The sequence below is a fragment of the Panthera pardus genome, unplaced genomic scaffold, assembly GCF_024362965.1.
Source record: "Panthera pardus isolate Hobbes unplaced genomic scaffold, ASM2436296v1 HiC_scaffold_8, whole genome shotgun sequence".
Lineage (NCBI taxonomy): Eukaryota > Metazoa > Chordata > Mammalia > Carnivora > Felidae > Panthera > Panthera pardus.
Genome location: NW_026527013.1, coordinates 318984 through 331932, shown reverse-complemented (window position 1 = coordinate 331932; position 12949 = coordinate 318984). Strand labels below are relative to the sequence as shown.

The 12949-nt window shown below is 66.7% G+C and overlaps 1 protein-coding gene across 1 annotated transcript; it reads right to left on the bottom strand.

Moving 5' to 3' along the window:
* Nucleotides 1–1524: 1524 nt before the first annotated feature.
* On the bottom strand, nucleotides 1525–8421 carry MISP (mitotic spindle positioning). The gene is made up of 4 exons (XM_019433922.2): nucleotides 6677–8421; nucleotides 6268–6371; nucleotides 5299–5337; nucleotides 1525–4839 (listed from the first exon to the last, which is right to left on the bottom strand). The coding sequence occupies exons 1-4, from the start codon at nucleotides 8385–8387 to the stop codon at nucleotides 4750–4752; spliced, it is 1944 nt and encodes a 647-aa protein (XP_019289467.2). The 5' UTR covers nucleotides 8388–8421; the 3' UTR covers nucleotides 1525–4749.
* Nucleotides 8422–12949: the final 4528 nt, after the last annotated feature.

The window sequence follows — 12949 nt, the reverse complement described above, 5'->3', positions numbered from 1 at the left end:
CGGTGCGGGACCTCCGACCCCCGCAGACCCTGAGAAACGGGCGTTGTTGGAAGCAGCTAAGTGTGTGCCAATTCGTTACCAACTAACACAGTCAACTTGATAACCAGTGTCTAGTTTTTACGTTTTGCACTGACGCATCCTGAGGGTCGGCGGTGAAATTTCCGGATGAGCCCCGTTCGTCCCTCCTGCCCCCGCTCACTGCTGTGCTCACTCGTGCGTGCGGCCCCAGGCCCGTCTTGAAGACGCGGGCGCCCTCCGCTCTGGCGAGAGTGCTTTCTCCGGGCCCCGGGCGGGCGAGCAGGGAGCTCCGCCCCTTTTCTCCTGCTGGCGCAAACCGCGGGTGCCTTCGTGCCCCAGGGCTGGACGACGTGGCGGCCCCACGTGCCCCGCGCCCGGGGCCTGGCGGCTCCGCAGCGCCCTGTGCTGCCTCGGGGCAGGGGCGTTTGAAGCGCCTGCACCCGGGTGCCCTCTCCGAGGTTTCTCGGGGGAACCAGGAGGTGGCCAGAGTTAGCCAATAAAAGTACAGGGCGTCCAGTAAGTTTAACTTCGGGTAAACCATGAGCGATTGTTAAAAGCACAAGTATGTCCCCAGTACGGCACGGGGCGCACTTCAAGTATGCCATCCGCCGTTGGCCTGAAATTCAAATTTAGCCGAGCGTCCTGAATTTTAGCGCAGCAGGGCGGCCACCCCCGCCAACAGAGCCCTGGCTTCACTTGTGTGAGCGAGGGGCCCCTGCACCCCCCCCCCCTGCACCCCCCCCCCCACACCGGGCTGGTCACGGCTGCAGGAGCCCGCCCCGCTGCCCCCCCACCTCCTGGATGAGCCCGGCCCCCTGCCCCCACTCCTGGATGAGCCCGCCCCCTCCACCCCCACCCCCGCTGAGCCCCCCCCGCCCCCCTTCCCTGTTGAGCCCCCCCCGCCCTCCCCCCATGGATGAGCCCGCCCCCCCCCCCCCCCCCGCCACAGCTGCTGGAGCCCGCCCCCTCCACCCCCTCCACCCCCCTCCCCCACCCACGGAATCGCCAGCGCTGGGAGCAGCTGGAGTCTGAGCCACCACCCGCTGGGATGGTTGTTACGGAGCAAACCTGCGGGATCCGCGTCCCGTCCGCACCGCGCGCGCGCAAGCTGGAGTGGATTATGTAAGAGCGGCTCCCGACTCCCCCCGAGGCAGCTCAGAAGCCGGCCGGAGGGAGGAGCACGTTTTAGTTGGAAACGTGGTTTGTATTCCAGCCTTTCTAAGGGCCTCCCTTCCGGGATCATAATACACGTGGGAGAACGTCTGTCCCCTTGCACGAGAGAATGAGGGGCCGCCAGGGACGCCTGCGGTGAGGTCGCCTCCCAGACAGACCCTCCCCTTTGGGGTCCCACTGAGACTCAGGAGACCTGGCAGGGGAGCGAATTCCCTCCCCGCTCCTGAGGGGTCGGCCGTGGATGAAGAATGAAACACAGGTGAGTCACAGACGCAGGACGTCCCGCCCACACCCACGCCACCCAGAGTCTCGGAGGACGCGGCTTGCCGTCCGGTATTTCTAGTTATTTTAAGCTGGCAGGTCGTGGGCTCCTCTGGGTGGTTCCCAAGGGCCTCCGTGTGCCTTCAAGAGACCGAACACTTTTCCTTTAGCGTTTTAAAGATCTTGGCAAAATGCACATAACACAAAACGTATCACTCTAACCCTTTCCGAGCACACAGCTCAGTGGCGTCAAGCACACTCACGCTGTCCTGCACCCGCCCCCCCACCCGCCTCCAGAACTTTCCATCTCCCCAGACTGAGACTGTCTCCATGAAGCAACGGACTCCCTGCCCCCTCCCCCACCCCGGCTCCCACCATCTACTCTGTCTCTGCGACGGGACTCCTCTGGGGACCCCCGTGAGACGGGTCGCGCGGGGCGTGTCCTTCTGTGTCTGGCTCCTGTCACCGCGCACAGTGGCCTCCGGGTCCCTCCACGCGGTGGCAGGTGGCAGGACGTCCTTCCTCCCTGGGGCTGGGTCCCATTCCGGCGTGGGGATGGACACATTGTGTTTGTCCTTCATCCACGGAGGGACCCTGGGCTGCTCCCCTTTCGCTGTTGTGACTCATGCCTCCGTGACCACGGTGGTGCCAGTATCTCTTCAAGTCCCTGGTTCCCATTCTCTTGGGGACAGACCCAGACGTGGAACCTCCGGGTCACATGGCTGTTGTGTGTTTAGCTTCTTGAGGAACTCGTGTTCATTTTGTCGGTCAGGCTGAACACACAAGGTCTGCTTCCCCGCCCACATTGCGGGCCCCCCAGGTGGCCCTGGTCACCCAGGCAGGGGGCGGCGTGGGTGGGGACACGGCCATCATGCACCCGTGGAACATTCAAGTCTCTGCTCCACCTGGTGGCCCTTGGCTGGGGGAGCGGGACGCGTGTCTCCTGCGTGGGCACCGTCCCAGGGTCGGCATCGAGGGCCGACATCGCCTCTCGAATGGAGTGGCCCCAGGGGCTGCGGACACTGTGTCCTGGAGGGTCCCCTGTCCCCGACTGAGCCCCCGTGGGGACAGACGCGGCCCGAGGGAGCCGGCAGGTTGCAGACGAATCTCCCGCTGTGCCCAGACCCTGGTCTGGATGGCAGGGTGGGGGGCCCCATGGACGTGACCGGTGGCCCCGCCCCCCCACCCCGAGGCAGCGGGGCCACAGGCAGACCCACGCTGGGGAAGCCGTTTCTGAACCTTCCTCGTGGCACCCACCGGACAGGGCAGGATTCAAGGGCAGAGCAAGTATGTGGGGGGACAGACAGACCGCGTTGGGGGAGGACATCACTCCCTGCAGTGGCTCTCTCTGTGTTTTGGGGGAACCTTCACAGGCCACGGTGCTGGGGGCATTATGGGGGTCAAAGGACAGTCTACTGAGACCAGAGAGCTGGTCCCACCAGGGGCGGGGGCCCTCTGACCTAGAGGACTCATGAATGTACCCCTCCGTGACATGACCTGTGTGCAGAGAAGCGCGGCCGGGCCAGGGGGGTTACAGAAGGGCCCAGGCCATAGGGGAGCCCAGCCCTCCCCACCTCAGCTGGGTGCCTTGTGCACGGCCTGTGCAACAGTCCCAGGAGGCCCTGAGCAGAGGCCAGGGAAGGTTAACCGGGACAGGGGACAAGGAGACTCTGTGTGGTGGGCAGCATAAGGTCCCCAAAGACGTCCCCATTCCTGGTCCTCAGACCTGCAGACCTGTCGCCTCACGTGGCAGAGAGGACCTTTGTCAAGGCCCCCGAGGAGGGGGTGACTCTGGGTGCCCTGGGGACCCAGCATCCTCACGAGAGGGAGGCAGAGAGCCCGGCGACCCTGTGCTGCGAGGATGAGGAGGGGCCGCGGGCCCAAGATGCGGCGCCTCTGGAAGCTGGGAAAGTGGGGAGACGGGTCCCCGGGGTCCCGGGGGAACCGACCCTGCCCATTCTCAGGTGTTAGGACTTCTGAGCCCAGAGCCATCGAACCAGTCGTTCGGGCAGCGCCCCCACCCTGGAGGTCCCGACTCGGGGAGGGTGGTGGCAGGCCCGCTGGCACCAGGTGGCTGACCCGGCAGGAGACGGCGAGCCCCTGAGGTGCCTCCCTGAAGGGTGGGTGGGGCCCGCACTCTGACACAGGACAGACTGTAGGAATCCGGGACGCAGGGACCCCCGGCCCCGGCCCAGGCCCTGCTTGTGGACACAGACCTCGCCTCCTCCCTCGGACTGGGGCCCTGCCTCCTCCCTCGCCCTGTCTCTGCTCTACCCTGAAGAGCCCCTCCCAGCCCGCCCCAGGCCCCCACGGCCCCACCCCCGCCCAGCTATTTCAGGCTTTTGCCTCCTGGGCTGGCGGGGGGCGGCCGCAGGATTTCTGGAACTAGCCTCCTCGGTTTTCCCTGCAGCGGCCGAGGAGAGGGGGAGCGGGAGGGGCCTGGAGGCTGAGGCCGGCCATCCCTGTGCGTGGAGGGGAAACCGAGGCACAGGAGCTCTGGGGACCCCCAAGGCCACCCCGAGGATGGCTGCAGAACTAGGGTTTGGGTCCAGCGTCCACACCCTGCCCAGAATGATCTCGTCTCTCAGGTGGGAGGATAGAATGCACACAGGGCCCAACCAGTGACCCCTCCAACCTCCCCGGACACCAGGGACGCTGTTGGAGGGCCACACGGGGGACCCACTGGCCTCGCCCACTGGCCAGGCACTGACGCTGTCACTGCTGGGCCGCGGCGGGGGGGGGCACAGAGCACGTGGGTCCCCTTCAGCCCTCTTCTCTGCCGGGGGCGGGGGGGGGGGGTAACCCCACAGGGCTGTAATTCAGAGATTTGCTGGGTGTGCCACGCGGGGGTGGGGTTGGGGGGCAACACAGAGGCCCTCAGACTGGGTGCTCCTCCCTCAGACCTGCGGCTCCCCCAGGGACCAGCCCCACCGCCCTCAGACTAGCAGGGACGATCACATCTGGACCTGGGGGTGGGGGGCGGCTGGTCTCCTCCCATTTGGGGCCCAAAGTGTTTGGCAAAGTCTTAGAAGCAGAATCGAGAGACCTCCCGTTCCATCCCCAGCATTACACACAGAAAACACAACAATGTCTCCAGGAAGATAAGAACAGGAAAGAGAACCATCAGGGCTGAAAATGCATCCGGCCTCGGGGTTGTCGGCCCTGATCTCGGGGGGGGGGGGGGGGGGGGGGGGGTTGGGAGGGGGGGGGGGAGTTTAAACAGGCACCTGTTTCCTAAGGGAAGTGGGGCTCCGGATGGGCCAGCAGACCCCCCAGGGCAGGCCCGGGGCGCCCGGCTCAGGCCTTGCCCTCGTTGGCGTAGATACGGGCTTCCCAGCACCTGGCCTTGGCATTGGTGTGGCGGGTGACCCGTGTGGCCTCAAGGACCTGCAGGAGAGGCACAGAGTCCCCGTCAGGGTCCTGACCCCTGGACGCCGTCCCCCACTGCCAGCTCGTAGGAGAGATCTAGAACAGGAGGGAAGCAGGCCATCCCCTCCTCCGATTTAGACCCCCTACCCCTGGTAATAGTGTCAAGGAGCGTGGTAGCTCACCCTGAGACCCACGGCAGGTCCGCTGCCAGCTCTGGCATTTTGGACCCAGTTCATAAACGAATCCACAAAGGCAGTAAAGCGGCCGCTCTCACGCACTGCCCCGTGAGCCTCCTTCTGTGTCTGGCCCAGACCCTCACTCCCCGGCTGCGGACCTCTCCCACGGTCTGTGCCCACGGCAAGCCCCCCCCCGAGCGGCTCCCAGCAGAACCCACTCAGGCAGGCTCGGGCCGCACCGCCACGAGAAGGGCACCTGATGGCTCTGAGGCCGCGGCGGAGGGCCCAGGGGCCCACTCACCTCCGAGTTGATGTGGTCGGAGGCGCTGAGGCTGGCATACTGTGGGAAACGAAGGCACGTGAGCCCCGGGGCCTGGGACTCCACGCCCGGCCCCCTGGGCCCCCACTAGGGGTGGAGGGGAGGGAGCTCCTCGGCCACCGCGGCCCCCCAGACTCAAAGCTGTGCGCAGCCTGCTTCCCCTGCGCTGCCCCCTCCCTGAAGCCTCGAGGCTCTCTCTGCAAACTCGTCACAAGGGAGACGGCCAACGTTTTCTGAGCTCCTGCAGCCCGGGCCCCGTCCCAGGGCTCAGAGGGGGCTGTTCTTACCACCACGCGCATTTTACAGAGGAGGGGACTGAGGGTCAGAGAGGATTTGCCCAGCACGACGGGCCAGCAAGTGGCAGGACCGGACTTGAGCCGGGTCACTGGGCTCCCACGCCCAGAGCCGCCAGAGCAGGCGGTGAGGCTAGACGCAGCGTGGTTCCCCCTGGTGGCTCGGAGCCCCCCCCCCCCTCCCCGCGTCCAGGGAGGAGACGGCCTCAGGGGGACCACTGCGGGGGGCGGAGTCGGGTCTGGGCTCGAGTCCCCGTGTGGGGCAGCACCGCCTGATGCTGGCCGTGGCGACTCGAGCTTTCTCTGAAGAGCGTGTGGCCAGACGGACGTGGCTCTGAGACGGTGCAGGCGTGGCCCGCAGAGCCCCGTGCACGTCACCCGCACATGCTGCGCAGTGATGACGGTATGACGGTGCTCATCAACTGTCACTGTCGTCCTCGAAGCAGAGCCCGTCCGTCAGAATGACTCAGGGGAACGCCCTCAGGGTGGGGACCCTGCTCGGGGGCCTCCGACAGACAAAGGGACACGCGCTGTGCACCCCCGTGGGGAAGAGGCAGAGGCACAGCCACCCGCAGGCAGCGAGGGCGTCGGGCTTCAACCCAGGTCCTACCCGCGTCTCGCTCTGCCCCCCTGTGGCCCCAACGGGCTCCGGACTCACCCGCGGCTCCTTCCTTTTCTTCTGCTCGGGAGCACCCGCCACGCCTGACAGGTGGATGGGGGGGAAGAAGTGGGGCTCGGACACGGAGTAGCTGCCCGTGACGCCTGCGCGGGGAGAGGGGGGCGTCAGGAGGGTCCCGGGGACCCTCGGCCAGACCCCAGCCCGGGAGGCTCCGAGTCCCTGGCCGCGAGGAAACCGGACAACGGACAGACAGACGGGCAAAGCACGGGCCGTCGGGGGGACGAACTGGGCAGCAGCGGACGGCGGGGGACACGACACCCTCGAACCTTCGCACCCCTGACAAGGCAGAGTGGACGTCCGCCTCCAGAATCCGCAGCTCAGGTACAGAGACCGGCCGCCGGAGCCACCCAGGTGTTCCCAGCCCCTGCGCCCGCCCCCCGCCCCTCACCGGAAGCCGCGGAGGAGCTCCTGGAGCCGGCGGGCTCGTCGTCGTCGTCGTCGTCGTCGGGTGGCGGGGAGAAGACCTCAGGAAAGAGGGCCTGCCTCCGCTCCTCGGCCACCTCCCGCTCGCGCTGCAGGACGCTCTCCACCTCCTTCTCCAGCAGCTCAGACGACTGGGACCTCTGCAGCGTCGACGCCAGGATCCCCCTGCCCTCCCAGCCTGGGCCGCGGGGGGCCGCGGCCTGCAGGGGCCCGTCTGGGACCCTGAACCGCAGGGGCCGCAGGCAGAAATGCTCCTGCCGGATGACCCCTCTCTTGGCCGGCGGGGGTCCCTCGCGGGGCTTGGGGCACTGCGGCTTTGCGCCTGCCGGTTTTCCAGAGGATTCCAAGAGATGCCACGGAGAGCCTGTGGCCTGTGGAGAGCCCACGGCCTCGGCCTCGGCCGCAGAGAGACCCCCGGGCCTGCCGGACGCGTGGAGGGCCGGGCACGCCAGCCGGGGGCTCCCAGGCCGCAGGTGCTGCTGGAGGGCGTCGGCCGGGATGCCGCGGTCCTCCTTCCTCACCGCGGGAGCAGGGCGGGCCGGCCCGTCTTCCGGGGCCAGGCCGAGGACGGAGTCTGAGCTGAGGGCTTTCCTGAGTCCAGGCTGGGGACCCAGGGCCGCCCTGGCAGGTGTGGACGGCTCGCCCAGCTTCAGGCCCTCCCGCCGGTGGTCTTCCTCCCGCTGGCTCTCCTGCACCAAATCCCGCTGCACGTAGAGTGACGGGCGCCCCCTGTCCCGCCGCGGGGCCGAGGCCGGGCTGACCTTGGTCAGCAGTGGCCTGGTGGGTATTTCCACCATCTCCTGCTGGCTGGCCGCCTGCCGTAGCCCTCTCTGCTCTCGCAGGTCTGCCTCCCGCTCCTGGGCCCGCCGGATCTCCCGCTCGATGGGCGTCTCCCCGGGGGGCTCCGGGGACCCCGCTCGGGACCGGGAGCCACGGCCGCCCACAGCCCGGGCACCAGGGGCAGCGGGGAGGCCGCCGGCGCCCCCGTTCTCTCCCGAGACCGCGTCCCTCCCCTGGGGCTTCGGTGGGACGGCACACCCGTTGGCCGGGGGCAGCCCGCTCGAGGCCGTGGAGGCCTGACCCACGGCAGGCGGGGCGCACGCAGGGGCCGCCCTAGCTGGAAGGTTCTGGGGGACCGCCGCACCGGCCTGCTCCAGACTCAAGAACTGCCGTCTGGCCGCCAGGAAGTTGATCTGCTCCCTGTCGACCACGTGCTCCTCCGGGGGCCCCGACTGAGCCTGGCCGGGGCTCCCGGGGTCCCCGTGGGCAGGCCTGCCCTGCAGCGTGGCCACCGTGCTGCCCTTCCTGAGTGCCTGGCCCTGGATGACTGCCCGGTGCTCCCGTTCCAGGCTCCGTGGCCGCGTGGGCTGGGCGTCCCTTGGGTGCCGACGGCAGGCCTTCGCCTCCTCTTTCTTGTCACCCTCCCGGCCGAGCCCCCACGGGGCTGGCCGGTCCAGGAAGGCACATGGGCCCCGGGACGCCTTCGGCCCGGCTGCATTCGGCCCGGCCTCTCGGTCAGCAGGCAGGGCCCGTGGCTTGTTCTGGTCCCAGCCGCTGGCCGCAGGCCCCGCGTCCACCGGCTCAAACGTGTAGCCGGTGCCCTCCTCCAGGCCCAGGCCATCCACACGGGGCGAGTGAGGGATGCCGAAGATGGGGTATCTGGTCACTCGGTCCATGGCCTGGGGGACTCAGCTGCCCACAGCTCCGGGCTCACTGGGGGAGAAGGGAACAACGGCCAACACGTCAGGGACCGGGACACAGCCCACGGCCGCTCTCTTGGGGACAGGTGCGATTTCCTTTCCCTCGAAGGCCAAAGTCCCGGCCAAAGGGCCTCTGTGATCACTTCGGGGATGGACGCGTGACCCAGCCTGCCAATGACCTGAAATTCTGGTCCTGAGACTTTGCGATTACCCTGGAAAATTGGAGCCCTCCGCCCCCTGGGCTTGTTACCCAGCAAGCGGCCGGGGGCCGCACGTGTGCCCTCACGGACACAGCCTGCTTGGGGGCAGCACTGACGCCAACAGGCGTCCGTAAAACATGCTGTGTGAACTCCTGGATCCAGCCGCACCTGTAGCCCACTCCCGTACTGACTCTCTCAACAGCTTGCCCCGTGAGCGTCTGACATGTCCTGGTGCCCCTGCCCGTTCATCTCCCGGACTCCTGCTGCTGCCCTCTCCCACCCAGCTCACGTGGCCAGACCCAGGGCCGTCCCCAGGCAGCCTCCCTGGGCCCCCGTGTGCACGAGCGCACCTGCCTGTCTCCCAGGGTGCACACGTTCTGAGGTTTCTCTTGTGATTTCTTTCATCAGCGGGCCTGCCCCTCACTAAGGGATGTCAGGTGGGGAAACTAAGGCTCAGAGAGGGAGGACGGCCGGCAGGGACTCCAGTCTCCTGGTTCCCTCCCCTACACCTGCCTAGAGGGACACTTGGTCCCATCCCGGACAGTCCCCCGCCTCGGTACCATAAAGCCAGGACGGGCTAGGGAACGCCTTGGACCTTGTCCTTCGGGGCCAGGTGAGGCCACGGAGCCTCTGGCCACACCCTGATCCAGTGCCCCAGGGGGCCCTGGCACCTCTCCAAGCCTCGGGATTCTGCTGAGCACAGCTCTGGGGGCCCCCTCCTATGAAGGCACGCACCTGCTCTCCAGGGCCTCCGTCTGACCTCAGCACAAAACCCGGACTTCACAGGGGTCCCTACCCCAAACCTGACCCTCTTCCTCCTCCTCCCGCAGCTCCCTCTGCATTTGTGCTGCTCCACAGCCTTCCTAGCTGCAGCCCACAAGACACCTCCTCCAGGGAGCCCCCCCCCCCCCCATTGCCCCTGCTCTTGGAGCCTGTTGTCCGGGCCTCTCCCGCTGCTTGGCCCAGCACCCAGTTTAGGCTTCACCTTCTTACGGCTGAGGAAAGGAACTGGCTGTTCCCAGGTCTTCAAGCAGCCCTTGTCCTTTTCCCATCTCCCAGTTCTATCAGAACCTGCCGCGTTGGGGCCACCTTGCTTGTGAAAGCTGCAGTTCTAAAGAGGAAAACGCAGCCCCGCCCCGAGCTGGAGAGGGGGGGTCAGGCGACATAAAATCGACCATGGGAACCATGTTCTAACTAACGTGTACTAAGCAGGCGTCCGTATGTATCCAATACTGAGACTATAATTAGAAAGGCAACAGGTAAAGACAAGCAAGCCTGGGTAGTAAATCCCAGCCCGCGGGCCACACCACTGCCCGGGACCACACAGCCCCCCTCCCGGAAGATGCCCTCCCGGAAGCCACAGGGGTGGCTGCGTCCTTGAGTCTCGTCTTCTGCCACTGGAAGCCCTCAGCCCAGGACCCTCTCTTCCCGGAGGGCCCAGATGAGCACCCCCTCCTGCAGCCAGAATCCAGTATACAGCAGGGAGGTGATAAAGACTGGCAAGTTCTCTGCAAACGCTGCTCGTTCCGGGTGCCCAGGACCTGGAGGTCAGGGTCATTTCTGCCACAGACCTGGCTGTGCCTCCAGGCCTCCCCTCCGGCGCCAGCCCGGTGCTGACCCTGAGGGCTGGGCGGGCCTGTCCCCACGCCCTGGAGCTCCCTGGGAAGCTGGGGGGTGGGGGGAGGCAGGTGTGCGAACGGCGATGAAGGAGTGTTTGCCGAGTGGGCAGGTGGACGTACACCCAGCAGGATTTATAGGCCACTTAGGACATTAACTCCGGGGAGGCGGTGGGGGGACCTGCCCAGAGGCTGTCAGTGGGCCTGGGTGGGGACACTGCCTCCTCCTTGGCCCATTCCTCTTGGGTGAGTCACGGAGGCCAGTGGGCGGGGCTCAGGCTGGGTCTTGGGCTCAAGGCCCCGGGGCCCCACCGGCTGGTACCTCCGGCCTCAGTGTCTACACCCGGACCGGAGGTAGAGTCCGCGGGACTTGGGTCCACCCTGGAAGTCTGGCATGTAGCCAGTATACAGTAGGCACCAGATACATGTTCTCACGGTGGCTGCTAATGGTCTCTAAATGCTGGACCCACCACTGCTCTCGGGGTGACCTCTCTTGTGGCAGGCGTCCTCTCTTGTGACACCCCAGTGTCCCCGTCTGTAAGCCGGGCCGATGAGGCCCCCACATGGGGCCCGAAGGGGTAGAGCCCAGGGGGTCAGCCTTTTCGGGGCCTCGGAGGCTCCGCACGAATGAGGGGTGGTAGCGATCACAGAGCCTCCCGTGTCTCCCGTGGCCCCTCACACACAGCGCCCCACAGCAGCGTCTCATTTGCTCCTCGTAAGAGGCCGCGGCGAGGGGGCCGTTCTTGTCCCCAGTCAACAGCAGAGGGAACCGAGGCCCAGAGAGGGCAGGCTGTTCACCCGAGACCACACAGCCGGCCTCAGAGCAGCAGGTCCCGAGGCCGGAGCCTGCATTCCCAGGCAGCTGCCTCCTCTCCCAGGAAGCCCCCCTCCCCCATTGCCCCTCCCAGCCCCACCCCGTATCACGTCGATACCAGACTGAAACTGGGTTTATGGCCCCTGGTGCCACACATCTGCTTCCTCGGCACTGGCCTCCTGGCCTCGGGCAAAGGCCCGTTGGAAGGGCTAAGGGTCAGAGCAAGGTCACACAGCAAGGAGGGTCCTCCCGGGGCCCTGGCTGGGCAGACGTCAAGCCAACACCTTGAGACACTCAGACTCCGCCCCAGCCGCACGGGTTCCCAGCCAGCCCCCTCACAGGGCCACCCCCCATACCCCCACATGCCTCAACCAGACCCTGCACCCCAGCTGGGCCCGTGGCGGGGCGGGGGGGACTGAGGCATCTCCCTCCCTGCGCCCCGTGGATCCCACAGGTGAGCACAGGCTGCCAACTGACACGTGAACGCTCGTCCCAGACACAAAGCCCAGTCCACACGGGACCCCCACCCTGCCCCCACGCCGGGTCCCGACTCACATGCTGCCCCTGGGCCCCCGCAGCCTCTGGGCCTGGCTCTGGTGCCATCGACAGGACAGAGACCGGAATCCCGATGCCCTGCCCACGGGTTGCCAGGGGACAGGGCCCCGCCTGGGGAAGCAGGGGCACCCCCTCCCCTCCAGCCCCACCCAGGCCCGGGAAACAAAGTCCAGAGGAGGAGGGAGAAAGATGATACCCAGGCAGGGAGGACGGCAGGCGCCATGCCCACTGCCTCCCGGCCCCCCGGCCCCCAGGCCTCCAGCCCCACAGAGCCGGGACTCACTGGAAAGCTCCTTCCAGCTGCTCTCAGGCCCTCCGGCACCCCAGAGAGGGGCTATCACGCCCAGAGTCACGCAGTAGGTCCTGAACCAGCCCCCCACCCCGTGCTCCAGGCTCAGAACACCCTTTGGGGCTCCTATCCCAGAGAGCCCCTTTCTGGGGCTCGCCCAGCCTGCTAGCCTCTGCGGGGGGTTTCGCTGGGTCGGGGTTCAGATTCCACTTAGCCTCTCTGAGCCTGTCCCCTCCTCTGAAATGGGCATACATCACAGAGCAGGGAGGATGCCCCGGCCACTTCTACATAAAGGACCCAGAGTGCCGGAAAACATGGGCAGGGTGGGCAAGGCTCAGGCCCCCCTGACGGATGGGGGCCCCAAGGCTCAGCATGGGCAGCGGGGCCTGCCGGGCGCTCAGCCATCCAGCCTGATTCTCAGCCAAGGTGCAAGGAACTTGCCGGGGCCGCGGGACCCCGGCGTCTCTGAGGGCCTGGACCTATCGGCCTGGCGGTCAGTCTACAGGGCGGGGACACAGTGGACGGGGCTTTAGTCCCCTGCTCTGGGGGGTCTGTCCTGACTGCCTCTCGCCTGGCTGTAGGGACCACCAAGTTCTTCCGATCCTGCCTAAGGGAGGAGGGTCAGTGTGGGACTAGAACCTGAGTTCCCCACCCCCCACCCCCATCGTATGCTGCTCATACTGGGAAACTGAGGCCCAAAAAGGGCAGAGACTGGATCACCCAGCATGTTGGGACACTGGAGACAAGGACCCAACTGTCCTGCTCCCAGACTGAGGAGGCCTCCCACTCAGGGTTCGTAAAGCCCATTGTATAGATAGGCAAACTGAGGCCCAGGGGAGGCAGCAACTTCCAAGATCGCCTAGTGAGACAGAAGTGCGGGACGGCAGCCTCTGTAAACACGTCCCACCGTCCCCCCGCCCGGCTCCCGGGGACCGGTTTCTCTGCAGAGCTTGGGGGCCGTGAACCCAGCACAGGCCATAGAACCAGGGGACTCCACAGTTAGCAGGAAGCAAGTCCTGCCACCACCAGCTGCCCCCTTACCTCCAGGCCTTACCTGCCCAGGT

What these genes read in the sequence shown, in the direction of transcription:
- MISP (XM_019433922.2), bottom strand. Translation starts at nt 8,387, where the DNA reads ATGGACCGAGTGACCAGATACCCCATCTTCGGCATCCCTCACTCGCCC. An exon ending in AGAAAAGGAAGGAGCCGCGG is followed by an intron (nt 5,338 to 6,267) that starts GTGAGTCCGGAG and finishes CGTTTCCCACAG; the next exon opens with TATGCCAGCCTCAGCGCCTC. An exon ending in CCGACCACATCAACTCGGAG is followed by an intron (nt 4,840 to 5,298) that starts GTGAGTGGGCCC and finishes CCTCTCCTGCAG; the next exon opens with GTCCTTGAGGCCACACGGGT.